Source organism: Stegodyphus dumicola, chromosome 12, assembly GCF_044657685.1.
Source record: "Stegodyphus dumicola isolate Sdum_Otavi_A_Nest chromosome 12, ASM4465768v1".
Taxonomy (NCBI): domain Eukaryota; kingdom Metazoa; phylum Arthropoda; class Arachnida; order Araneae; family Eresidae; genus Stegodyphus; species Stegodyphus dumicola.
In genome coordinates this window covers 5,457,190-5,484,309 of record NC_140779.1, presented here as the reverse complement: position 1 = coordinate 5,484,309, position 27,120 = coordinate 5,457,190, and the positions used below count along the sequence as shown (strand labels likewise).

Below are 27,120 nucleotides of genomic sequence, written 5' to 3'. Positions count from 1 at the left end.
CAATTTGGTCAAAATTAAGGACTTTAAAAGACCAAAAACGGATTCCAAAAACTTAAGGACTTTTAAGAAAACTTAAGGATCATATGAACTCTGACAGAATGCAGTTATTAATAAACAAATGGTAATATGCTAAATGTGTTCACCTCTTGAAGATGTATTAGAACATTTCATTTTCTTTCATGCTTAAGTAATTAAAAAAACTGAAGTAATTAATATGTTTTCCCTGAAATAGTCATGGACATTCCTAATTTGGCAATCTTCAAAACTACCCAATTTCCCATTATTGAATGTAAAATTCTTTGTTGAATCTTAACTTATCTGCTTTAAGGTTATTTCTGAGCATGCATGTGGGCAAGCATTTCTATTTCTTTTATAAAAAATGATTTATTAATTTATTACAAGGATGCTCTGAATAAAAATTTATACAATGTGAAAATAAATATATTTCACATGCTAATTTTGAGATTTCTTAGAATGTCTAATTGTGACGTGGAAAAATGACATACTCGATTGTATGTCACAAATCACGAAGCAGAAAGTATGAGGCATGTTCAATGAAAAGGACAAAATGACACTGTTGGGATCTTTATTCACAAGTAATCAATAAAGGTCTGAGCTCAATTATCCCACTGTTTTACGTGCTGAAGGATTCCTTGTTCCCAGAATATCTAATGCTGTGGCAGAAGCCAGTCCTCCACTGTGTTCTTCAACTTATTGTGTGAGTTGAAGTGCTTTCCTCTGAGATGCATTTTAGCAGACCAAATACATGGAAATCACAGGGTGACATATATGGGTTGTAGGGTGGATGCTCAAGCTGCTCCCATTTGAACTTGGCCATTAACACTTTGGGTGAACCCTGGAGACATGGACAAATTTCCATTTTCTTTCACAAATTGAATTACTCTGAATTTGAAACCAACACTGTGTTTGTTTCATTTGGAAGAAGTTATATTCACTGCTAAATGGAACACTAGATCAACTGGATTTCAAGTCAAGCAAATGCAATTTAGCAAAGTCTTGGATGCTCATTTCAAAATTACAGCTTCAAATAACTACAGAAAGAGAAAAGATCTGACTCCTAATTCTGCAAATTCATTGGGATCGAGACATACATTCTAACACCAGAATTTGTTCCCTTTTCTCGAAATCCTAGAATAACATTCTTCTGCACACCTGCTTTAAATACAACCCACCTTCTTTGCAGAATTAGTCTGTGCATCCACCCAAAGAAATGCCACCCCAAACACAGACACTGCCTCTTCCATATGCATCTCTTTAACGGATGTGAAGTTGAACCTCTACCTGATTATTATCTTTATTTTGATGTAATTTAGTAAATCACGATTGGCAACAGTTGAGTTTTAACATCTACGTTTTCGAGTTTGTTCTATTGTTTACTTTCGTTTTAAGTAATGAGAATAATGACTTTTTGAGATGTTTTTCATGAGTATTTAAAAACTGATGAGTAATATTTTATGCCATTTATGTTCTGAGTATTGCTTTGAGGTGTCAAAGCTAAAACTAACACTTAATTAAACTTGTAAATAGAATTGTAATATCAAACTGTTTGTTTCGTGACGAGATGTCTTTCATTGGATAATTGATTGTATACTCATTTTCCATCATAATTCTTCTGATATCGAAGGTAAAACGGGATATCTGGCGTCCAACGACAGGACACGGCTGCATTTTTAAGAGTGAGTGAAGAAATATTTTTATATTTTCTTTTTATTCTTTGTGCATTATGGATATCGTTTTGAAAGATAGAAAGCAACTTAGAAGGTTGTTTACTCGAGCATGTAATACTTTTGATGAGGAAGAAATCAAATTAAATCGTGCTGATAAAATTAATAAATTAAAGCTAATTGAAGAGAAAGCTTTATTAATGATAGAATGTGAAGAGAAATATAAACATTTGTTGTATTCTGAAAATACTTCCGATACCGAAATAGAGAATCTGGTAGATGAGTCAGAAATGTATATTGATCGATGGAGATCTTTAAAACAGAAGCTAGAAACACTAGTGAGTGAACAATTATCTTCTAAAAATGAAAGATTGAACATTGTTTCACAGCCAAACACTTTATTACGTTACCCAAAAATAAAATTACCTACTTTTGACGGTAGTACACAAAATTGGCTATACTTTTGGGGTCAGTTTCAAAAAATTGATGAGGACATTAATATCGATTTTCACGATAAATTTTCATATTTATCTCAAGCAATGGAAAAAGGCAGTCCTGCTGAAGAATTAATTAAGAGCTATCCCGCAGGGGTAATAGTTACGAAAAAGCTTTAAAACAGCTGAAAATGCGTTTCGGCAGAGAGGAACTATTGATTCAGGTATATGTCAGAGACTTATTAGTATTAGTTCTTCAAAAACAGAACACTTCTAAAAATTCATTAAGAAAATTGTTCGATCAACTTGAGAGTAAACTGCGATCACTTGAATTATAAGGTGTTACTAGGGAAAATATGCTGCAATGCTTTTTCCACTAGTTGAATCATCATTACCCGAAGAAACTCTTGTTGCTTGGCAGCACTATAGATCCGCTCATCGTAGAATTCGAGAAGTGAATTTAGATGATTCAGACGAAAGTAAAACTATAATTGAGAAAAGTGATTTAGAATGCATTTTAGAATTTTTACAAGCCGAAGTTGAAGGTGAAGAACACATTTTTTTAGCCTCTCAAAGTTTCAACACATCGAAACCAAAAGCAGAAGTAAAACATAATCTTTCCTATGAGAAAAAGGTAATAGAGAACGAATGTAAGAGTAGAAAGTTTTCAAATATACCTAGTGCAACAGACCTTCTAACTTCATCTCAAGTATCAAAACAGTGTATATTCTGTTCTAATTCACATTTTTCTGGAGACTGTCTAAAAGTAAGAAAAATACCTTTAAGGCAGAGGGAGTCACTGGTTCAACAATCTCACAAGTGTTTTTTATGTTTGAAATCTGGACATTCAGTCAAGGATTGTAACTTGAAAGTTGGTTGCTTGTGTTGTGGTAAAAAAACACCATATTCTTCTGTGTAGAAAGATGCACCAAATAACTATGTCAAAAAACAAAGAATCACCTGAAGTTGAAAAGAAAACTGAGATTAGTGCTGAAGTGGATCAAGCTCTTTCCAATTTATCTTCTACTCTGGACGTAATGCTTCAAACATTCAAAGTTATAATTAGAAGTAATGGGAAAAAACGCGTCGCAAGAGCTATTATCGATACTGCTTCACAGCGATCATATTTATTAAGAAGTACAGCTAAAGAAATGAACTATGAACCTCAGAGTTGTGAATATTTACAACACTCTTTATTTGGAGGGAAGGACTCAGGGATATGCAAGCACTTTATATTTATCGAGTGTGCATGGGAATTATAGTTGCAACTTTAAAGTTCTTAGTCAACAAATTATTTGTAAGTCAGTGCCACCTACTGTCAACAAGCTTTGTCTGAAAGAGTTAGCAGCCTGTAATATAAATATTGTGGATGATTGTCAAAATCCTATTGAGATTCTTATTGGGGCTAATGTAGCTGGAAAACTCATGACAGGGGGTCGTCGTGAGTTGCCTTGTAGTCTCGTAGCTATTGAGACCAAATTTGGATGGTCAGTTATGGGACGAATGCCCAATACTTTGAAAAGTGAGTTTTCATCATCGTTCTTCGTTACATCCTTGTTATCTACTGTGGAGACCATAACAGATCTATGGACTTTGGACACACTTGGGATCACTGACCCATCAGTCAAGAAAAACCAGACTGAACTACAAGAAGCTGCTCGGTTACATTTTCTAAATACAGTTCGTATAGTCGATGATCGTTTCGAGGTTAATTTGCCCTGGTAGGAATATCATCCACCACTAACAGACTATTTTGACTTAGCCGAGAGAAGACTGAACAAAACTGTTAAACGTCTTAAAATCGAGTCTAATTATGAAGCTTATGGAGATATTTTCAAGGAATGGCTAGAAGAGGGAGTAACTGAAGAGGCTGATAAAAATTATCAAGGTCAAGTTCTTTACCTTCCTCATCGAGAAGTTATCAAAAAGAATAGCACTACAAAACTCCGACCGGTATTTGATGCTTCGGCCAAAGTAAAGGGATTTCCTAGTCTTAAAGACTGCTTAGAAAAAGGCCCAAATCTAATAGAACAGCTTCCGAGTATTTTAACACGCTTTCGAAAAGAAAAGATTGGTGTTATTGCTTCCGATACCGAAAGAAGCCTTTCTTCAAATAAGTGTTTCACCTACTGATAGAGACTTTTTGCGGTTCTTATGGCTTGATAGTGATGGTCAACTGAAAGTGTACAGGCACTGCCGTGTAGTTTTTGGTGTAGCAAGTAGCCCTTTTCTTCTAAACTCTACTATTCAGCTTCACCTACAAACTGTTTTAGAGAAAATAGAAACCGGTGAATCCTTATATATGAAAGGTGTCATTCAAAAACTTATGCATAGTTTTTATGTTGACAATTGTGTCAGTTGTGTTAAAAATGAAGAACTCAATCATTTTATTAGTGTATCAACTGAGGTAATGGCTGAGAGAAAATTTGAGCTTAGAGGGTGGGAGTTCAATGATATTAATGCTGATGCTTCTGCTGATACAAATGTGCTCGGTTTAATATGGAATAAAAAATCTGACACTCTAAGAATAAATACTGGTAGTATAAAAGAGTTATGTTTTGAAAAAGTGACTAAGCGCTTAATCTTATCTACAGCTCATAGATTGTTTGATTCTCTTGGTATATGTTGTCCTGTTATCCTTATCCCTAAGTTATTACTTCAAGAAACTTGGAAGCAGAAGACAACATGGGATGAAAAAGTTGATACCAGTACGAGAACTACATTTTTAAAATGGTTGAAAGATATTGACTATCTGGAAAAGATCCATTTTCCAAGATATTTTGGTTCAAGGAGTACGAGTGAAAATACTTCAGTACATATTTTCTGTGATGCCAGTAAGCATGCTTATGCCGTGGCTGCTTTCATTCGTATAAAAACTTTTGATTCTACTAAAGTACAACTGATACAAGCCAGGAGTAGAGTTACACCAACTGGAAAAGAAGAAACTACTATCGCGAGATTAGAATTACTTGCAGCTACTATAGCGTCTCGCCTTTCGTCCTCGATTTTGTCCGAGATACAGAGTGAAGAAGTTTACTTCTGGACTGATTCTACTGTTTTATCATGGATAACGAGAGAAGAAGCCTGGAGTGTATTTGTCCAGAATAGGGTGAAGGAAATAAGAAGACTAACAAATAAAGATTCTTGGAGACATATTCCTGGTTGCATGAATCCAGCTGATCTTACGAGTAGAGGTTGTTCAGCTCTCTCCTTATTGAAATCTCAGTGGTGGTTAGGTCCAAGTTGGCTTTACTTGCCTGAAGAAGATTGGCCTAAAGGTGACTTAAATTTAGATCAGACTGAGATTGTTAGAGAAAAGAAAAAGAGCATAGTTTCTTCTGTAACTAAATGTTTAGTTTCTGCATGCTTGGTTACCAAGAGAGACTGGTATTACAGACACTTTTCCCAATACAAAAGGATAGTTAATCTAATTGCCTGGATCCTAAGATTCACCTCCAATTGTCGAACTGAAAAAACAGTGAGAAAGCATGGAAACCTTGATTCTGATGAAATTTTTGAGGCTGAGAAGTTATTGATTAAAATAGTTCAAGAAGATTGTTTTGTGAATGAAAAAGATGAGAAATTAAGAATTTTAGGAGTATTAAAGGATCAAAGTGGAATCTTCAGACTAAAAACTAAACTTTCTTTTCGTGAGGATACAGAAGACTTTAAAACGCCAGCTATTCTTCCATTCAATCATGAGGTTGTCAAGAGACTAGTGCGATACTATCATGAGAAAAATGCACATGCTGGTACTCAAATTTTAATAAATATTCTACAAGAGAGATTTTGGATTCTGAATGCTCGTAAAACTGTGAGATCTATCATCAATCAATGCACCGTGTGTAGAAGATTTTCTGCAAAAAACCTAGAAACTTGTACTGGGGCTCCTCCAGAAGATAGATTATGAGAAGCAGCTGTATTTGATAACATGTGTGGACTTGAACCTCAGATTCAAAAGACTAGAGCAGGTCGTACAATCAAAGTACCTAAGAGACTGGACTTATGAACTACTTATAATTTTCTTTTTGTAATTATAAAATATTCACAATTTTCTTTTGAAATTTAAATTTTTTAGGTAAAAATATAATCTTAGGTGGGAGGATGTGAAGTTGAACCTCTACCTGATTATTATCTTTATTTTGATGTAATTTAGTAAATCGCGATTGGCAACAGTTAAGTTTTAACATCTACGTTTTCGAGTTTGTTCTATTGTTTACTTTCGTTTTAAGTAATGAGAATAATGACTTTTTGAGATGTTTTTCATGAGTATTTAAAAACTGATGAGTAATATTTTATGCCATTTATGTTCTGAGTATTGCTTTGAGGTGTCAAAGCTAAAACTAACACTTAATTAGACTTGTAAATAGAATTGTAATATTAAACTGTTTGTGTCGTGACGAGATGTCTTTCATTGGATAATTGATTGTATACTCATTTTCCATCATAATTCTTCTGATATCGAAGGTAAAACGTCTACTATCGCTTTCTAGACTAAACCTGGACTCATACGTAAAGAGAACAGTGGCATCCAGTAGACATGTCGTGCCTACTGCAAACGGTCCCTCCTATGGCGTGACGTGAGCGCCACACAAATGGCTGTTCGTCTCGCATACAGGGTTCGTACACATTTCCTTACATGAAAATTAAGGACTCTTAAGGACTTTTAAGGACCATCAAAGAAAAAATTAAGGACTTATCAGCAAACAAAAAAATGAATAGAATAAAGCAATTATCCATACAACCGACTTCATGCTTGTAATTTCACTTTAAGAAACTAACAGAATTGTGTATTATGCACTATTATTAAATTCACTTTAATACTTACCATAAAACAATTTTGAAAATTAAACTAACTCCCTACAAGTTATGAAGTAGATAACATTAAATTAGGAACACAATTTATTTAAAAACATGTATAAGTGTATTTTACACTAATAACAGTCACTATTTTAGAGATTTACGTGATTATTATTTAACTTATTTGATATCTATTTAAACACAGTCAACTACTATTATAATCACAATGTAAGAATATTTTGCAGATTAAAATAACTGATTTGTAAACATACAATTTATTTCCTTGGTTTTTTGAAAGATACTAGAATAATAAACTGTACAATAAAAGATACAAAACATTTGTGCTTTTTTTAAATCTGAAATCTTTTCAGCTATTTTAACATCTAATTTATTTATGTCTATTTCCTTTTCTTTAACTTTTAGTTCATTTGCTTTGATAAACAAATCAATGTTCATGCTGGTCTCAGCTTCATCTGCTAAAGCATCTACTTCTTCATTAAAATCTTTAATGTCCCTTTGAAGAAATTTTTTCTTCTGCTTCATATAATCAATTTCTTCCTCGATGATATTTCTTTTCCTCTTTGAATTTTCAGATTTAGTTAAAGATTTTTGCTCTTCTAAATACTGCATATATTTAGAAGAGAAGCTGCTGCTGATCTAATTTCTTTATTAATTTCGATATTAAGAACATCTCCAGAAAATTTTATGTAATCAAATACTGTGCATTGAAAAATGTATGATGAGTCACTTAAATTTTCAATTTCAATTGCTTTATTTACAGAGAAGCCCCTTTCCACAGAGGCCTGTCCATGTGACAAGATAAGAATCATTTTCACTATTTTCCATACTTCTGAATAGTGAAAATCATGAAAATAAGAAGTGAGAAATGTGTCAAGAGAAAGATTTTGAGGATCAAAAGTAGAAAATTCATGTAAATTTGTTTTAACTACTTTGTCTAGCAACTCACCAAACTGCAGCAGAATTTCATCCCAATCATCTTGTCAAACACATTTATTCTGCATTAATACCATTAGAACTATTTTCATTTTGTTCTGGGCTTTTTCTGGACTTTTTACCATCAATTGCGGGTCTATACAAGATGCATTTCAAATAAGAGAATAATTTATTGAACATTTAGACATTAAGTGTTGTACCATTGTTAAGACACATTGTTGATCTTCTTGTTTCAATGCAAAACTTTCAGCTTGTGAAATGTCCTTCTCGCGGCATTTATCATTCATTAACTGCTCAGCAATGAATCCCCAATAAACTTTACTTTTATCATTATAACAATTTGGATCATTAAAATTAAATTTATAAAGATTTTCTGCTTTAGTTATTTTTGAATATTCTATTTCAAAATTTTAATGTGCTGAAGGCAATCATTTACAAGTTTTAAGATATCTTCAGCAAAAAAGGGAATAAGTGGTTTATCACTGTGATAATATTCAAGAAAAGGCAATAATATTTTCGACAGAGAGAGAAAAAAATTTAATTTTATAAGAAATGTTTTATCTTTAGTTGCCTCCAAAATATTTGAGAAGGATTTCGATGAATTTTTTTTAAACTTCCCCATTTCAACTTCTTTAATGTACAGTAGCAAGTCATCCCATATTTCAATGGCTCTTTGAACTGCTGGGACATTTTGCAGCCATCGGTAAAAGCAGATTTTCAGTTAAACTTCTACCCAATAACTTTAATAATTCATGAAATTAATTCAGGAAAATTAGTTTCAATTAGTTGTTTTCAGCTTTAAAAATATTAATTTTTTTTTAATTAGTTAGTTGTTTTCAACTAATAATTGTATCGCCATTAGCAAAAATAATGCATTACTATCAACAGCATAGGATTAAACCAAATACTTAATTGTCTATTGAAGCTTCAAAACTTATTTCCGAACTTCACTTTTTCTTGGCTAGCGTTACCGAATTTGCCCTTGGCGACCTAAAATCAAAATGGAGCCAACAGATTTCCCGCGAAATCGATAACAGACCCTCTGCAGAAATAAACTCATAATTCTGATATCCCAAACATATAGTATGTGCAAAAGAGAATAAACTCCGTAGAAGGTGATAAAAAATTAATTTATGGATTAATTGAAACAAACACAGAAATTAAGCTAAGCAAAACCGTGTAAAAACAAATTGAAATGATAAAACGAAACTTAATTTTCATGTGAATTTTCAGCGCTGACTCTCCCATTAAAGAAATTTCAATTTGTTTCAGACAAAGACCACATTTAGCTTTATAAGGATTGTCATCCATAAATATCCAGTCTCCGTAGTCAGCTTGATGAAGCCACAGTTTATTGAAAATGCACTTTCCAGGCATCTCGTTCCTATTGGCGTCGGAAGGGTTGTGGCCTTCCAGGTTGGGATTGCTCTAATTTTGGCAAATATTTTCAGAATCCCCCCTTTTTTTTTTCTAGAGCACCTTCATCATCACTTTCGCCTCTTAAATAACTTTTGACTTCACGCTTTCGTCACAATCTGCCTAAATTTATGGGTAACACCTGTTTCGAAAGATTGGGTGAATAGGCAATCAGATACAGATACTTTCGTTCGGGTAGCTAATTGTTTTTTTTTTTTTTATCGTTTGCTATGCAAATCGACCAACAGATTGGTTAAGAGCCGTGCAATTTTAATTCCATATTCATGAGAAATCGCAATTCACACATAGAATGGCAATCATTAGAAATGATAAGAAATGTCAAATGAGCAAAATTAAGGACCGTTTATTCATTTTGGCCAAAATTAAGGACTTTTAAGGACCAAAAATCATTTTTGAAAAAATTAAGGACTTTTAAGGACCATACAAACCCTGGCATACAGACTACCTTCGTGAAGCCTTCTACGCACAGTTGACATTGACACCAACCTTCCGGTGGCTGCAGCAAGGGAGGATCTAAGAAGAATCAGAGTAGTGGTTCTATTCCTGCGTGCACATAATGTCAAATATCGGCCATCGGCGCTCGTCGTAGCAGTTGGCCGTCCTTGGCTTAACCTCCTAGATGCCGAATCTGTGGTTTGAAATCGTCTCCAAAGTCTATGAACCACAGAAGGACTCACATTTAACCATCTGGCCACTTCTGTTTGACTTTATCCTGCCTCTAGTCTCCCAATGGCTTTCCATCATAGTTCTGCAGGCAAATGATGCCTGAAGGTCATTGTTACGAATTGGCTATCTCACATTGCTGATGTCACTATCACAGTAAAATATATGGGCTTGCTCTCAAACATTGACTTTTATTCTCCTGGCAGATGACGTATTCCAAGTGCAGCGCCACTAATTTGCATATTGCAGTTTTACTCAGCTACTCTTACTTGGCAACATATTCAAATTTTACACGGTTTGGCTTATTTTTGAGGGAGCTATCGCTATTTTTGTGGTTTTTCCTTAACTTATGATAACCAGTGTAGAATAATTCTTAAATTTTTCCACAATGTCTGTAATATTTTATTTTTAATACTTTCCCGCCCCTTAAAATGTCTAATGAACACCAGTTTAGTTTTGGCTTTAGGAATCTGTTTGAGGTTGTTACAACCCATCACTCAGCAACTTAAAGGTTTCATTTTATTTCATTTTTAATTTTAGGTAAACTTACTTTTTCTTATATATATAATTATTAATTTTAAGATTTATATAAGCTGAAAGTTGACTAACTTGTGCTATTAGCGCAAATTGTTTTTGTACAACTTCAAGATCTTGCTCTATTTCTCCAATTTCATATTGCTTCTTTCCAATAGATGAATTCAAAACTTGTGTACAGATAGCTAAAACAGGTGAAATCTGAAAGAAAAAATATGAGTAACTACTATAGTTGTTTTCACAGAAGCATAACTGTGTAGGTATTAAAATATTTTTAAAATAAATCTCATCAAGGGAAGAAATCGCAAGTCATTTCATAATAATACAAATACAGTCAAAAGTCGTTAATCCAGACACCCATAATCCGGACCTCAAAGCTAAAAACTTCTGCGCATGTGACAATGAATAATGCGTTCACGCAAGCGCAATACTTTTACGCATGCACATGCGCATAATGCATTTACGCATGCGTATTTAATGTATAACGGACGGTATACACTAAGCTAAAATTATCTAATTATCTATTTCAGTTAATGTTGCAGATTGCGTTGTTCTTTAATCTTCGAATTGGATCGGCTTATTATTTTTTGCAGACTGTTAGAGCAATTTTATAAAAGTAAGCTTGAACTTTCGATCATGTCAAATAGAATTTCCAATGCTGGAGCTGCCAAAACGAAAGTATGTTTCGATGTCCATCAAACAAAAAGTGAAATTGCTGCAAAAAATGGATAAAGGCATGTCCTTTTTTCTTTAATCATTCCGAAATCTGTTTATCAATTTCATACTGTTCTGCCGGGAGGGGGGGGGGACGTCGCAGCACACAATGAATTGGAAGTTGATGTTTCAGCACTATCTTTATCTTCAGGGCAGATGTTTTTATTTTATTCAGCTTATAATTCCTTACTAAATGTAGTATTTCATCTTAATGTATTCCATTTTTGATATGATTTAAATCAAATTCCTCGTCATTATAAATATAATGAGTGCACATCAAATAGTTTTCTAGTCGCAATTTTCTAATTTCAGCTATGCGTAATGTATGCTTTACGCATGCACACGTTGAAAGAAATGTTTAATAAAGTAAACAAATAAATATTAAGCTTTTTTTTTGTAAATTTTGATACCCTTTAGATCATAATTGCTCTTTATTTCATAAATTATGGTTTCATATTTTTAATTTTATAATTTCTGCCTGCCATCTTACCAGATTTAAACTGATGATCTATAATCTGGAAAAATCGATAATCCAGAATCGCCGAAGTCCCGACAAGTCCGTATTAAAGACTTTTGACTGTATACAATATAAAATCCAATGGGCTTTTATTTTCCCATTAATTAAACCCATGTAATATAACCCCTCTTTTATGTACCTATCTAATTACAGCAAATAAACCAAGCAAAAAAAAACATCATTAAAGATCTGTGATTTAAACATTTTTGATGCCTTCTTCAAATCTTCACAGAAGCTGATTGATGAGAGATATGATATTGAGTAATAAGTTTTCACAGCCAAATCAATATTAATAAATGAAATTACATAAAAAATCCATACAGTTTAATTATGTAAGAAATTCAAGCATCCATTTTAATTTGTCATATTATGTAACTGTAAATCATCTTCAACATGAATCTCTGTAAAATAAATATGTATTAATAATTGTAACAAAATGGCTATTTCCATGGATACTTGGCTTGCTTAAAGTTTAAATTAGAAATATTACATAACAGAAATTTTTTTGACTGAAACAATATTTCTTAGTGTGCATGGAAAACAGTCTTTTTAAAAAGCAATCCTTCCTTCTTTGCTGAAATTTTCTGAACCAATATTTTCGTTCTTGTGGAAGACTCAGTCTTGAATTCAAGACAGAAAGAAGTTAATCTAACAACCAGATGATCTTACCTCAGAAGTATTTCCATTTCATGCCCAACTTCTTTATCACTATTAGCTAATTGTGATTTTCTGCCTAATGTGTATAAATGTTTTACAGAATAAGTAAGGATCCTACTGATAAAGAGTAAAATACTTTGTTTACAATTTGATCCAGAATTCTGCACTTAAACACTGTTCAATATTCCTTTTGACTGTTGTAATTTAATAGCAGTTGAAACATCAACTGCTATTATTTCTTAATTCTACAAGATTCATAGATTTTGTAGCAGCAAATATTTTGACGAAAGGAAATTGTACTCTTTTTAAATTATTTTCGTTCTTTTAAGAACCTATTTAGAACTTAAAATGCATTAGAGCTAGAAATATAAGTTTGTTCAAAATGTAAAATGTTGAAATTTATTGCCGAAGCTTTATGCTAGACAATTAATTCAATACTCAATGGAAAGATCAAACATACAACAAATCTTTAGAGTTGTAACAATAAACATAAAGGAATGGATCAACATGTGAGATACAATCTTTCATATGACATACTTATTCAGAATTTAGAATGAAATAATTCTTAATACTATCAACAGCTATATATTTGTGGTTGAAATTTGGAGCCTAATACTTTTGAAGTTAAAATTCAACTTATATTTATATAAATTTATTTCCTGCATAAGATTTATTTTTGTAATTAACAATTCAGTCTTAACTTAATATTTTCTTTTCTTTCAGTTCTTTTGAATGCAAAGACTTTTAATCTAGTTCTTTTGCAGTAGCACAGAAGCCAGCCATTTTGTTTATTCATCTAAATGAATAGATAATTAAAAAAGATTTTTAATCAAGAGTAAAAACAAGTAATGTTAGGATTTGCTTTACTGCTGACTGCAATTCTATGTCCGATTGTTAGCCCAATTTAAAAATTACTTGTTACTATTAATGACACTTAAAAAAACATATAAGTTATTCCATTTTCTAAAGAGATAAATACTGATTCATTTTGTTAGGCTGAGCTAGACAGAAGATTCAGTTTAGTGCCAGGAAAAAAATCAAATATAATTATTATTTACTGGTAAAACTGTTGTTTTTAAGTACAAAAAAATAACATATTAAATATGAGTAAGAGGTAATGAATGATTAATGAACATAACACTCAGTCAAATTTCCTGTCACTCCATAAAATTCATAGGTATAGTTCTGAAATACAATGAATTAAATATGCTTTTTGATTGATAAAAATAATTACAAATAAAGAAAATTTTAAAACATGTACTGTTGCTTTACAGTAATTATTTTCTGAAATGAAAACCTATACAGTCTTTCAGTACAATGAAACCTCACTTTAATGCAAAATTATAAGTTACAAACCTTAGCACTTTCTAGAACTCCTTTAAGCTTCTGCAATTCTTCATCTGCATCTTTTACTTCTTTTTTTGTCTTTTCAAAAGCATTTTCACAAAGCGTTTTACAAGTTGCTACAGTATCCTTTGCCTGTTTAGATACAATATGCATTATTAGAATTTCTAGTTAATAAAGTGAGGAAATAAAATTATGATTCTTTTTTCATCATAAGATCATCATGTAAATATTACTACACTTTAATTTATAAATTACATGAAAATCCTAAATATGAAATTGGTTTGTGCAATAAACAGTTGGCACAAGTAAAATATTATTAATGTTACATAGCAAGTGATTTACCAGTTAATATGAAATTAAAAATGACATAAAACTTTTTATAGTCAAATACCAGCTAGCAGCAGCATTCATCAATTTAGCAGTCTATAGAAACTGGCAACGCTGTAACCACTGGCTTACAACAATCAGTAGTTTACAGAACATTACAGTAAAAAGATGCATTTACAAGTCTGTTCCTCTGCATAATGACTTTTTCTTCATTTTATTACCCACAACAGTATATATTCAATACATAATATAAAAATGCTCCAATAACAATTAGACAAGTAGATAAATCCTCTGAACAAGGTACTTTTTTCTAACTCCAAATTCTAGTGAATAAGCTGGCCACAATCAGTTTTAATGGTTTTCCTTGTATGTAATATGAATATCAGCTAGTTGGAAAATCTTGCACAAAGGTATCCCCCCCTTAAGGAGAGCCTTGGTGTATTTTGCTGTAATCTAAAAATCCAGATTAAAATTAAAGAAAAAAAGGGGGGAAGGAGAACTGATAAAGAAACTAAGAGTAATGGAAATATATGCAACTACATTAGAAGGAATACTAGGAGTCACTAACAGATGTGAAAGAGGCACTGAAAATAGAATGATATAGATAATTTACTCAGCATCTATTAAAAACAGTTAACTATGAATGACCTCCTTTAACTAAATAGCAAGCATATTAGAAGAATAAAAATAAGGAACCTCATAAAATAAATTCAGTACAGCTCAGTTAGATATTTAGTGCAATCAGATATTTAGCTTAAGCAACAGTTTTTATATATAATATTGATAACATTAATATAGTTTATATGCAATATATATATACACAGGGTGACTTGCTACTATGTGTATGAACTTCTGGGAAGAATAGGTTACTCAAAGATCAATCGGGATCAGACAGCAATGCAGAGTCAGCACTGCATGAGAAATGAAAAAGTGAAGATTATTATTTTATTCATCTAAATACAGGGTGTTTATAAAGTCCTGGACCCATTTCGATGTTTAATAACTCATAAAATAATGAAGATATAAACAAACTTATGGCATTTATTGATGGAATAACTTATATATTTTCCTTTTCAGGTTTGAATATCTTTACTTTTGTAAATATCGTCTGCGCATGTGGTTAATTTCAGGAAATTTCATTTTCCAGTCTAAATATCTGTACTTTTCTAAATATCGTCTGCTTGATTGCATTTTTCTCTCTTTTGTTTTTGGCAACTATTGCGATGTTATGGACTTTGGGGATTTGTAAAGGACAACGTTTATAGGAGGAGAGTGTCGAACATTGATGACCTAAAAGCCAGAATTACAACCGCAATAGCCTCTGAGGATGCCGACATGCTTGCCGGTACCTGGTGTGAAATTGAATATCGACTTGATATTCTTCGTGCAACGAAGGGGGCACACGTGGAAGTTCATTGGCAAGGGTCATGAAACTTTTTGAGTCTATCTAACCATTTATGTTATTAATTTTAATCTAGCTTTATTATTTTATGAGTTATTAAACATCAAAATGGGTCCGGGACTTTATAAACACCCTGTATGATAATTGAAATAATAAAGAGAGATCCAACAAGGTGGTCAAAGTTTTGACCCTAGCTTCAATACAATCCTGACATTGGCACCTACTGAAGTCGCTGATCTTTTGAAATATTTTGGACATCTCTCCAAAGATTATGGCAGTTATGCAGATGTGCATGAGAAAAACAATGTATCTTCCCCACCATCCACAGGTTATCATACATTAGACCTTTCATATGATTCCAGAAAAAAAAAATTCACGTAGGATAGGTCTGACAAAAATGCATAGGTTAATGAATGGAACCACCATAATTTGTGCATTCGTTATTGTTCAAATGTCGCAAGAGATCCCATCAGTCATGGCTGAAGTGAGCTGAGGCCCTATAATACTGTAGCCATATATCATGACACAGCAACTGTTAGATCCAATGCTTATACAACAACAAAAGACTTCATATTAAAAAATCTTGCAACAGTTTTTTTTTTTTTTTTTTCCCCCAAATGAGTTGGCAAGAGATACAGGCCTTTTAAGTGGTTTTCATAATGTCAGAACAAGCACTAACAGCAATCCAGCATTGTGCTGCACGTGTGCATGTAGCATGGGAGGTTCTCCACTGCCCATACATGCAAGTTATGTAGTTTATAGAAACATTATTTGGTGAAGTATGCTTCAGGTGTGAATAAGAATCCAGAAAAAAGGGAATCTGCCTCCTTTTTTTTTACACATACCATTGAACAAAAGCAACTTCTATCAGTGATCATATGCTGCTCATGGTATGGGCACAACTAACCCGAGTTCAGCATCCTCTAGATGACAGTTTGGGAAAGATTAGAGTTAGTAGCTAGATTATCTCTTGTATGATGAAGCATTTTCTCTTTGATTTCAGGGATTCATGCTATTTGTTCCCAATTCGTGGCATATCTCAGAAGGAAACCATTTCACATAATCCCTGATGCAAACATGTAAATGTCTCATCATTTGGAATATAACTCATCTTGTAGCATTGCTAATACAAGTACAAGCATCTTGTCCATTATGATAAGCAGCACCATATGCTAGATGCATCTCTGCACTTGTGAAAGTTGACAAATGATGGTTTTCTTGCACAGAGGGGCACTGGCTCCTGAATAACTTTCTCTATTATGTTGTGATTGCATTCTCTATCTTGCATTACTATTTGATTCTGTTTTGTCTTCGAATAACCTACCCCTCCAAGAAGCTTGTATGCACAGCACCAAATCACCCTGTATATATATTACTGGCAATATATGAAATGCTGTTATTCTATAGAATACTTAGGCATTTTATAGAATGCTTGGCATTTTAGGCAAAGTAAGAAATATGAGAATTCTTATATATTTCCCCTGGGCATTTTATATAGTACCTAGGCATTCTATCGAATGGCAAGTGCTATCTAGGGAAAGCATGATAAAGGCTCATGATAAGGCTATTATTTAAAAGACATGCATTCCTTAAAAAATAAATATATTATTTTGAAAAAGAAATGAAAGAATACAATTAAAAAAAACCTTTATTCAAAATACATAAAGAAAAATTAAAGCTATACAAAACAAAATTTATGACTTTCTCAGTGAAAACATACAAGATGGATGGAATTATTAAATGAATGTATTAAAGGTATGGATTTTGTATAAATGTAAGGGTATTCAAAACAAATCAGAGATTTATTTCATACTTTGCCAATTTGGCAGATTACAGAATGCCTAGGCAATGTATAAATGTTAACTGATCTGTACATTGCTGGCCACTTTTCTGTATTCTACAAAATGTCTATTATATGAAATGCCGTCTTTCATACCTCACAGGTGACATATATAAACATACATTAATGATCAAAATTTAAGCATGAATTTTTTTCACTCCATGATTTTACAAAAATGGGAACCTGGAACCTGAAAACTAAAAATTTCAGAGAACAGACTAAGAAAAACAAATTAGCACAAAAATGAGTATGAAGTATGGAATCAAGCAGAAAAAAGGATCAAACAGGCAGATAGAGAATACTAAACTAATGTCCTTTAATAAGAGATATAATCTCCTTTAACTGCATGCAGTGGCTGCATGACTCTACCTTTCCATGTACACTAAGAGATTACCAAACAGTTCTTGATATAAAGAATCCATTCTTAAATGAGCACATATTTCAGTTATTGGTTGTTTCCTGGTGATGTGTTCATACAGAAAAGCACATCTCAATGCATTTCATTCTTATTCCATAAGATTTAAATTAGATTTGTATGCTGGCTAATCAATTAGAACAATATCTTTAATTTCTATAACCTTCTTCACAGCCTGAGTCTGATCTTTCTGACTTTATCATTCATAAAAATGATGCCTGCACCAGAGACAACTCAAAACAAATGCAAGTGGGTCACTTATTGACAATATGATCTTCAGTAATAATTCAGTATGGCCATTTAATGTATTACCTATCCAGACATGGAACGAAAGCTCAGACCATGGAACAGGCTTCTTTCTGGTGTTACTGGCATGAATTTATATCCCCACTTCTCTCGCCATATCAGCTGGTATCTAGAATTGTTTATGAGAGTGAAGCAACTCTCATCTGTAAAGACGATTATGACCCCTGGATTGAGTTGCCCAAACTTTGCACTGGTCTAGAAGGTGTTGCAAATGTGTGGCTATCAAAGGGGTGTAATATTCAGGAAGAGAAGCAAATAGGACAATTCTATAAATGCTTTTATGTATATAAAACTATTTTTCAATTTACACATGCTGACAGATAAATCATAATTATGTCTGTTATATCCAGTATTTGCTTCATGCATTTTTGTTCACTATGCATTAAGTGATGCAATAATTAATTGCATAACAAAATTTTCCAACATTTCTGTAGTTTTGCTTGCACTCTAAGGATAGCAAGAGCTATAAATGTACAAATATATTTATAAATAAAATTCAAGTAAGTGCAATTACCACATAATATAAAGATTGAACATAAAAATATTTTGACTACAGAAATAGAAGCGAAGTTCCAACTTTAAAATTTAATTCAAAATTAACATTTAGTTACACATTAAAACTAAGAGAACAAAGAGTAATAAAATTTAATTTTTTAGTTGCAGCTGCATGTTAAACTGGATATTGAAATATAAGTTTAACCTTTTATATTAAACAAACAACTTACTATTTATATTATAGTTATATCAGTATAAGAATAAAATTTATTTAGCATCATAAAGATGTTTTAACCATGTATTAATCATGTTTGATTAAAAATAAAATTAATATAAAGAAAAACCTTTTCAAGTTTTGTGAATACTGTTTTTTGTGTCTCAGGATCCAATTGTAATAAGTGCATTTCTATTTTGTGTTCATAGTCGTCCAAAATTTTCATATAACCAATAAAATCATCAATTTCTTTCATCTTTGAATCAACTGAGGAAAGGACTAGATCTTTACATGTCGTGAGTGCCTAAAAGCATATTCACTAGATTAAAATGGAAATAAGTATGTCACAGATTTACTAATCACATCAGCAGTTTACTAACAAGAATCCCTAAGATATATTGATTTAAAAATAAACACTTTTTCAACTAATGTTAGAGGACTGAGTATTTCACCCTCCCTTCCACAAAAATTTTGAATTTAGGTTTCTGGTTAAACATTCACATTCCATTACTTCTGTTGATTTCTGTAAAAATCATTTTTATTCCTGCAAAATATGATCAAGTAACCAAAATATCATGAAGACTTAAAATTATGCAAAAAAAATACTCTCAGCCAGCCATAGAAGTGTTGAATGAAACTCAATCAGCTTTAATGGCAATCAGACTTAAGCCCCACTTCTTCAAGCATAAAAATTTGTTTAATGATTCTTAATAATTAATTTTAATTTTTGATAATTTGACTATTCTTGATAATTTAATTATTCTTGACAATTATTTTTCAAAAACAACAACATGTTCCTGAAGATCTTTCTTATGTTAAACCTTACTTAAAACACATTACTACTGATGATGAAAAATAAATCTACACTTTTGATAAAGAAAAACTCAACAGTCAAGTAAAGGAACACCAGAAAGACCATGCTTCAGTAAGTCAAAATTCAATTACTAATTTTTTTTTTTTTTAAATGAAGTGATGTTGTGCATCTTGAATTCCTATCAACTGCTCAAATTGTTATCAAAGCGCACTATCTAAGTGTTTTGTGTCATTTGCATGAAGCAATCTGATTTAAAAAAAAAACCTGAATCATGATGAGATAACTCCTGGATTTTGCAATATAATTGTTGAACTTTTCACCAACCACCCCATGATTTGCGCATGTGCGCAGCAAAAACTGGAATAGAACTATAACTGAACTTTTAGAACTCGTGTAGGACGTTTGAGTGAAGCATGTAATCCTCTTCTGTGTTATATATATATCTTAGTGACATGATTTGTAAACTAAATATCTTATTATCTTAGAAGCCTCTCTTTTTGCGTGAGTAGTGCCTTTGATGTGTGTAATTAATAAAAATATTCCTGGATATGCCTTTGGATCGAGAAAGAAGATCGACTAAAAGGTAAGCTTTTTTACCTTTATTTTCTAAGAATGATTATGCTGTTAATCATAACATGAACATTAAAATAATAATGCATCTCACAAAACCATATTTAAAGATCAATTAATACAGCTAAACGATTTTTGTATTTACTTCATATTAGCACTGTACTTTTTTTTTTTTAATTCAATGATTAAAATTGCCACTTGGCAGCCACCATTTCCAGTTTATTGATTGCAACAGAAGAAAATTTGCTGCAGGTTCTAAAGATTTAAAAAATCTAATAGGTTTCAGATTTTAAATTATGTCCAAAGGGGTGCTTTTTTTAACGTTTTGTTTGTTACCTTTATTTATTAATTATCATGTTCTTCGCACTTAAACATAAAATTCAGTTCAACAGCAATATCGCAAAATAATTTTAAAATGAGCATATCTTTGGAACTTCGGATTCACAGTTCTGCACTCTGGAGATAAAATGTCTCACCTCCCCCCATTGAGTGTTGCCATTGCTCGCTCTTAAATCATTGAGTTTGTTAATCAAAAATTCGTTAAAGGTTTACAAAATATGAAATAGATAATAAAACAAATTCCAAATTTCGGTTTCCAGATGCCCATATTCGTATGGAAACATGTGTTATTTAAAATTGGATGGCTCTCACGTTGTTTATAACAATGTGAGAAACATAAATGCATTTATACAGATTCTTCATTATTTAATTTCTTTAAATATAATACAGGGCTCTAATATTTGGTGGCAACAATTTGAAAAGTGATACAGCCTTTTAAAGTTTTCAACGCAAAATGCCAAAATGAAAATAATAGACCTTCAGGGCAAATTGCCTTTGGACTATTTAAAAAAAAAAAAAAAAAAAAAAAAAATTGTGAAATTTCTTTAAGACCCAAGAATGTTTCATGCTTCAAAGATTGGGAAAAACAGTGGTATAAATCTTTTTCAGTAACTTTGAAAACTAATGAACTTTAAAAGACATGCTGTAAATAAAGTACCAAGTCCAAGATTTGGACTTGTCAGGACTTTGATGATTCTGGATTTTGGATTTTTCTGGATATTAGATCATAAGTTCAAATCTAGTAATGTGACATTTAGAAACTATAAAAAAGAATATGGAATAGTGATTTATGAAATTATGAAACGTTAATGACCTTAAAAAAATCAAAATTTACAAACACACACACACACACACACACACACAAAAAAAAAAAAAAAAAAAAAAAAGAAAGAAAGAAAAAGGCTCAATATCAATCTTTTTCAGTAACAGAGGACTGCTTTGAAAGACATGCTATAAATACAGTACAAAGTCCAAAATCTGGACTTGTCAGGACTTCGACAATTCTAGATTTGGGAATTTTCCGGATATTAGATCATAGTTTAAATCTAGTAATATGACATGTAGAAACTATAAAATTAAGAACATGTAATAGTGTTTTGTGAAACATTAATGACCTTAAAAGAATCAAAATTTACACACACAAAAAAATAAATAAATAAATAAATAAATAAATAAAAATAAAAATAAAAAAAGAGGAAAGAAAAGAATGGAAAAGAAAAAGGCTCAATATATATTTGTTTGCTTTATTAAAAATTCCTTTCAATGTTAAACTGATTAATTTGTTTTGCTTTTTGTGCTTTCTCTTTAGATCTATAGATAAAAACAATTTCTTCTTTGTTCCTGAGATTTCTGCATCAAGAATTATCTCTAAATTGTTGACTGAACTTTTTTCATTCTGAACAACCTCTGTGTTACTTTCTTCATTATCAATAGCAATATTTTCTAGCCATACATTAAATGATTGGTACATTGTCAGCATGACGAAAAACTTCTTTTACACCAACTTCATTTATTAAAACTTCTCCACATTTCATCACCAATTCCATTCATTGGAAAATTTCTCTTTTTGTTTACGATATCTGAAAATCTTCAAATTCACTGCTGTCATTCATAAAGCATAGTTAGCATCCGCTATACGCTATTGCACCGATTCTCAAACGGTGGTACACAAGAGAAAAATAGTTGGTACTCAAAGAAACGAAGTGTTTTTAACTATTAAATTCAAAAATTAAATACCTCGACATCCTAAGTTTTTCTCTAACGGTCATAAATTTATGCCATTTAAGCTTATAGATGTTAGTAAAATACAGCCGCTCATCGATGTTAGTAAAATAATCTGTTTTTATTTTCACAAATATTCTTTTAATCATAGCTATAATAAACTTTGTCATAAATGATGTTTTTAAAAGGAGTAAGAGAAACAGATGTTGTATTAAATAGGAAATAAAAATAAGTTTCTGTAAAAAAATAATAGAGTTGATCAACCTATTAGCATTTCTACACTTTATTCGCCACCATTTCCAGGCTCATATTTTCAATTAGAATAATTTTTTTTGTGTCTATTTGATGTCTCTAACGGCAAGTATTTTGTCTTCTTGTTGCTTTGTATTCCATACATTTCTACATAATTTAAGAATATCATCGCTTGTTTTTGAAGAACTCATAATATATTGTGCATTTAAACATTTGTGAAAAAGTAATAAAACAAACTTGCATTTTCAAAATGGAAAAATGACTAGAACTGACAAAGCGGAAAAGTGATGACTCACAGGTGATGAATCCAAGACAATCTAGTAGCACTAAGAATACTGAAAAGAAAAATTGTTTACAGAAAATCCATTGGGTTTACTTGGAATCGAGATGAAATGGACCTTCAACCTCAATGTGTTGTTTGTGGTCTTTTATCCAATCAAAGTATGAAATCTTCGTTTCTTAAAAGATACCTTGAATCTAAGCATCCTAATTTAAAGGACAAATCTGAAAAGCATTTTAATAGGAAACTATTAGAGTTCAAAAATAGTAAACAAGTAATGAAATGTTTTGATACTGCAAGTGAAAAAGCTTTGGAAGCTAGTTACCTAGTAAGCCTAAAAATTGCCAAGACTGGGCAGGCTCAGAATATTGAAGAAAAAATATTATACTACCAGTGGCTAAAAATATTATTTTAACATTATTCTATGAAAAAGTGGCTAATGAACTTAATAATATTCCATTATCAAATGATACAGTAAGTCAAAGAATTCACAAAATAGCAATTTTCATAAAAGAGACATTCAAAAAATAAAACACAGTGAATATTTTGCATTGGAATTGGGCGAAAGTACAGATATAATGAACTTTGTTCACTTATTAGTTTACATACTTTACGAAGAAGATAAACGAATTGTTGAAGAGTATTTATTTTGTGAATCTTTTCATGATACAGCAACTGCAAATGAAAATTTCAGTTTTATGTCTGAGAATGATATTCCTTGGAATAAGCACATTATCATATGCAGTGATGAAGCTCGGGAAATTTACTCACTGGCTCCATTTATCATGAAGCTTTAGCAGCCAAAGCAATCCCTGAAAAAGCTGTGAACATGAGCAATTGATAGAAATTTCTTGTGATCGAACAGTAACTGAAGATTTCAAAAATAAGGCACTTGTTAATTTTTGGTTGAACAAAAAAAAAAAAAAAAAAAAAAAAAATTAAAGGCATTTCAAATAAAGCTATTAAATTTTTATTGCCTTTTGCACAACCTATTCGTGTGAACAAGGATTTTCTTTCATGATATATTTGAAAAATAAATACAGAACAAAATTAAAAGTGGATCCTAATTTACGGTTAAAACTAAATGAATGAATAGCAGACATAAAGAAATTAATCTCTCTTTAAACTTTAGGAAAAATTTCACATTAAATTTTAGAATTAAAGTTTTATAACTTAAATCTTGATAACTAAAATGGCAACCAATTTTTAATCTGATATTTTTTATTTGTGTGTATTTAATACAAATAGCCAACAGTTTGTGCAAATGGCAAAACATATTTTTTTTACATTTATATTGAAAATTTATAAATAATTATTCTAAAATGTAATGATGGTACTAAAGTTTTTCAATTTTTGTTTAGATGGTACATGTTAGTTAAAAGGTTGAGAACCGCTGCACTATGTATCATGAGATTGGCTACTAAGCACATGTTGTTCTGCTAAATTTTGTCTTGCTTCTATTGCATGCTGACAAAGTTAAGTGAGTTATATTAGTTATTTGTTATACTTAACAATTATTGCCTGCACATGCTTAAGACTTATCTGCATCCTGAAGAAATAAATTCCCACTTATACTTAAGGCTATGGACAATAGGTGCTAAACATTCTGCATCCGTGTGCAGTCTTCCATGGATCTGAAATTCTGCTGCCAAATGTCTCCGTAAGTTCTAAAAATTTTGCTTCCTAGTGACCTTACCAAAATACCAAATACTTTGCAACCCTCAATTTTGTTGCTATGTGCTTCTCTAAATTCTAAAATTTTTGCCTTCCCTAAATCATGCCACCACCATGGCACAGGTCCTGGATTATCTGAATGAAAAATTAGTTATTCTTAATTCAAACAGCATTACATATAATCTTCTGGCCTATATAAGCATCACTTTGAAAATCTATTTTTTACATATGGAAAGAAATTTTAGTTAAATTTCTCCTTATTAACACACTCAATACTTTGCAGCACAGTTAGCAGAGTCTGTAATAATCACCATACGTAGTATCAACATAAAAGGTCCCTATGCTCTTTAGTAATTCAGTTACTAATATATATATATATATAAAAGAGTGTTTAAACATGGCTGAGTGAGTCATTCCTCAAACTGCATTATGTTGATAGTTATACAGCAATGAAAGGGAAAAATAATAAGCAATGATTCACCATGATGGTATCAGTGCTGATGAGAATTATAGAATCAGGACTTTCCTTTTTTTTTTTTTTTCCCCCATAATGAAAAAATAACCGAGATGCACACATTTTGCCTTCCATCATGAAAACCTACTTTTTCCACACATTCCTAAAATTACCCATGGCAAAAACTTGTAATTAAAATTTTGTCTTCCACTATTTTTTTTTTCCCCATTATCTATATTACTTATTTGTATCAGAAATAAAATTCGAGATTCCGTGGGGAGGAGGACTAAGTTTAGAGCCAAAGAAATTTTATAAGACAAGCCAATTTAAACATATGATCTTACATATGATCATTGTGTCAAATTACATAGATTAATTATTACTATATTTCCCATAAAATATAGATTATTGTGATATAATCCAAACAGATATAATAATTTAGCAATATTAACAAATAAAGTATTGTATAAATAAATAACAAATAATTTTACAATATCATGAGTAATATATAGTATAACACTTCTCTGTAAGGATTCTTTGAGATTCCAAAATGTACCTTATATAAAAACTAAGGATTCTGCAATGGCAGAAAAATTGATCTACACAATTTAAAAAAAATAATTTTATATATTTTTTAAATTTTATACCCAAATTTACCAGAAATTTATCCATTGTTCATATGAACAGGTGACTTCCTGTGCATATGAAGCAAGACTCGAGAATTTTTGTGACAGTTAATTTTATAATATAAATATTTCGTTACATTTGAAGAAGAATATTTATTTAATAAATCAGTATTCAGTTTATATTTTATATGTGCAGAGATAAATTTTCGGTAGTTAAAATATTGATAAATTTAAAAACAATATTTAAAAGTAGTTAAATATAGGGAAAAACAACAAATATCTAATTAATGCTATCTTTTTCCCCACTTTTATTTCACTCGCACTTTAGACAAAGAATAAGAGACATAGCAAAAACTCATTTTCAGGCTTAAAGGACAAATATTTTGTAAAAATTAATTAAAATATTTAATACAAGTAACATAAGCATTATAAAACTTAGCACTATAATTAAATTCAAAAGATAAATTTATAAAATTAAATAATAAAATTTATTATCAAAAACTTTTATAATCACACATTATTTGAGTATGTCATACATTTTTCATGTAATCATAAAAGGTAATTGCATTTTACTTTACAAGTAGAATGAGCTGTAAAAATAATAATAATAAAAGTCATACCTCATATTTTATAGATGCAGCTATTTCAGGTGCAAAATCCTTAAAAGAATTTAACACTTTTTCTTTCTCTTGTAATATTTCCACTTGTGATTTCATCATAGCAAGGTTTTTCTGTCTAAATTCTATAGTTGATGTGAAAAGTTTTCTGCAACCATTAGCAATGTCAGCTGACTAAAAATGTAACAGTTTCAATTTTCAAACTAACATGTAAACTAATATATTAGTTTACATGTTAGTTTGATGAAGTTAGTTAGTCATGTTAGTCAAGATGAAGAACGTAGGCGGAAAGAAGAATATGAGGAACGAAAACGAAAGTATGAAATGGAATTTGAACTGCAAAAACTACGTATTATTAATAATACATAATACATAATAATACATAAATATTATTATTAATAATACATAATGATTAATACATTAAAAATATTTACTTTCCTTCTTCTTAATCTATAAGTTGTCTGAGGTTCAGATTTCTCTAATAAATTTTTAAGGTTAAATTATCCAATTATTATATTTTGGTCTTTGCTATAATTTCTCGTTTCCGTATTTCTCACCAGAATGCAAATGAATTAGCCAGTATTTAAAGCGAGGTTTTTAGATTTTATGACAGAGCATGTTTCTGGCTTTGCTTGCACTTTACATGTTAGCTTCCTGCCAGCTCTGACAGTTGTAATTATTCAGCTTTGTGTTCTATCACTGCTGATACTTTTGTTTTGACATTCTGACAGAGTTATTGAGCCAGCTTATAGTAATATTTAATTGTGTGGTATTTGACTACTTTTCCATATTTCACTTAATTTTTTTGTCATATTTAGTTGCAGTATAATGAGCTGTGGCTGATACTGTTACATGAGAGAATGCATTTATGTTCTAAATTCTATTTACATAAAATGGTAAATTAAAACTTCTTACAACTTTGTAGCATTACCAGATCAAGTAAAACCCTACAAATTTATTTAAGCTGCATATAGTGTAAGCACAATTGTAAATTACTTAATTGTTATTAGACAAAATATCTATTGAAAAAA

General features: G+C 31.1%; 1 protein-coding gene across 1 annotated transcript in view; it reads right to left on the bottom strand.

Moving 5' to 3' along the window:
• The window catches only part of LOC118197442 (uncharacterized), a 576,327-nt gene extending 550,074 nt beyond the window's left edge, over positions 1 to 26,253 (bottom strand). The window contains exons 1-4 of the mRNA XM_085827453.1: positions 26,093 to 26,253; positions 18,872 to 19,045; positions 13,752 to 13,874; positions 10,583 to 10,708 (exon numbers count right to left, since the gene is read on the bottom strand). Of these exons, the coding sequence (XP_085683579.1) occupies positions 10,583 to 10,708; positions 13,752 to 13,874; positions 18,872 to 19,045; positions 26,093 to 26,191 (522 nt within the window). The 5' untranslated portion in view covers positions 26,192 to 26,253. The remainder of the gene's footprint in view (positions 1 to 10,582; positions 10,709 to 13,751; positions 13,875 to 18,871; positions 19,046 to 26,092) is intronic.
• Between the last annotated feature and the right edge of the window lie 867 nt (positions 26,254 to 27,120).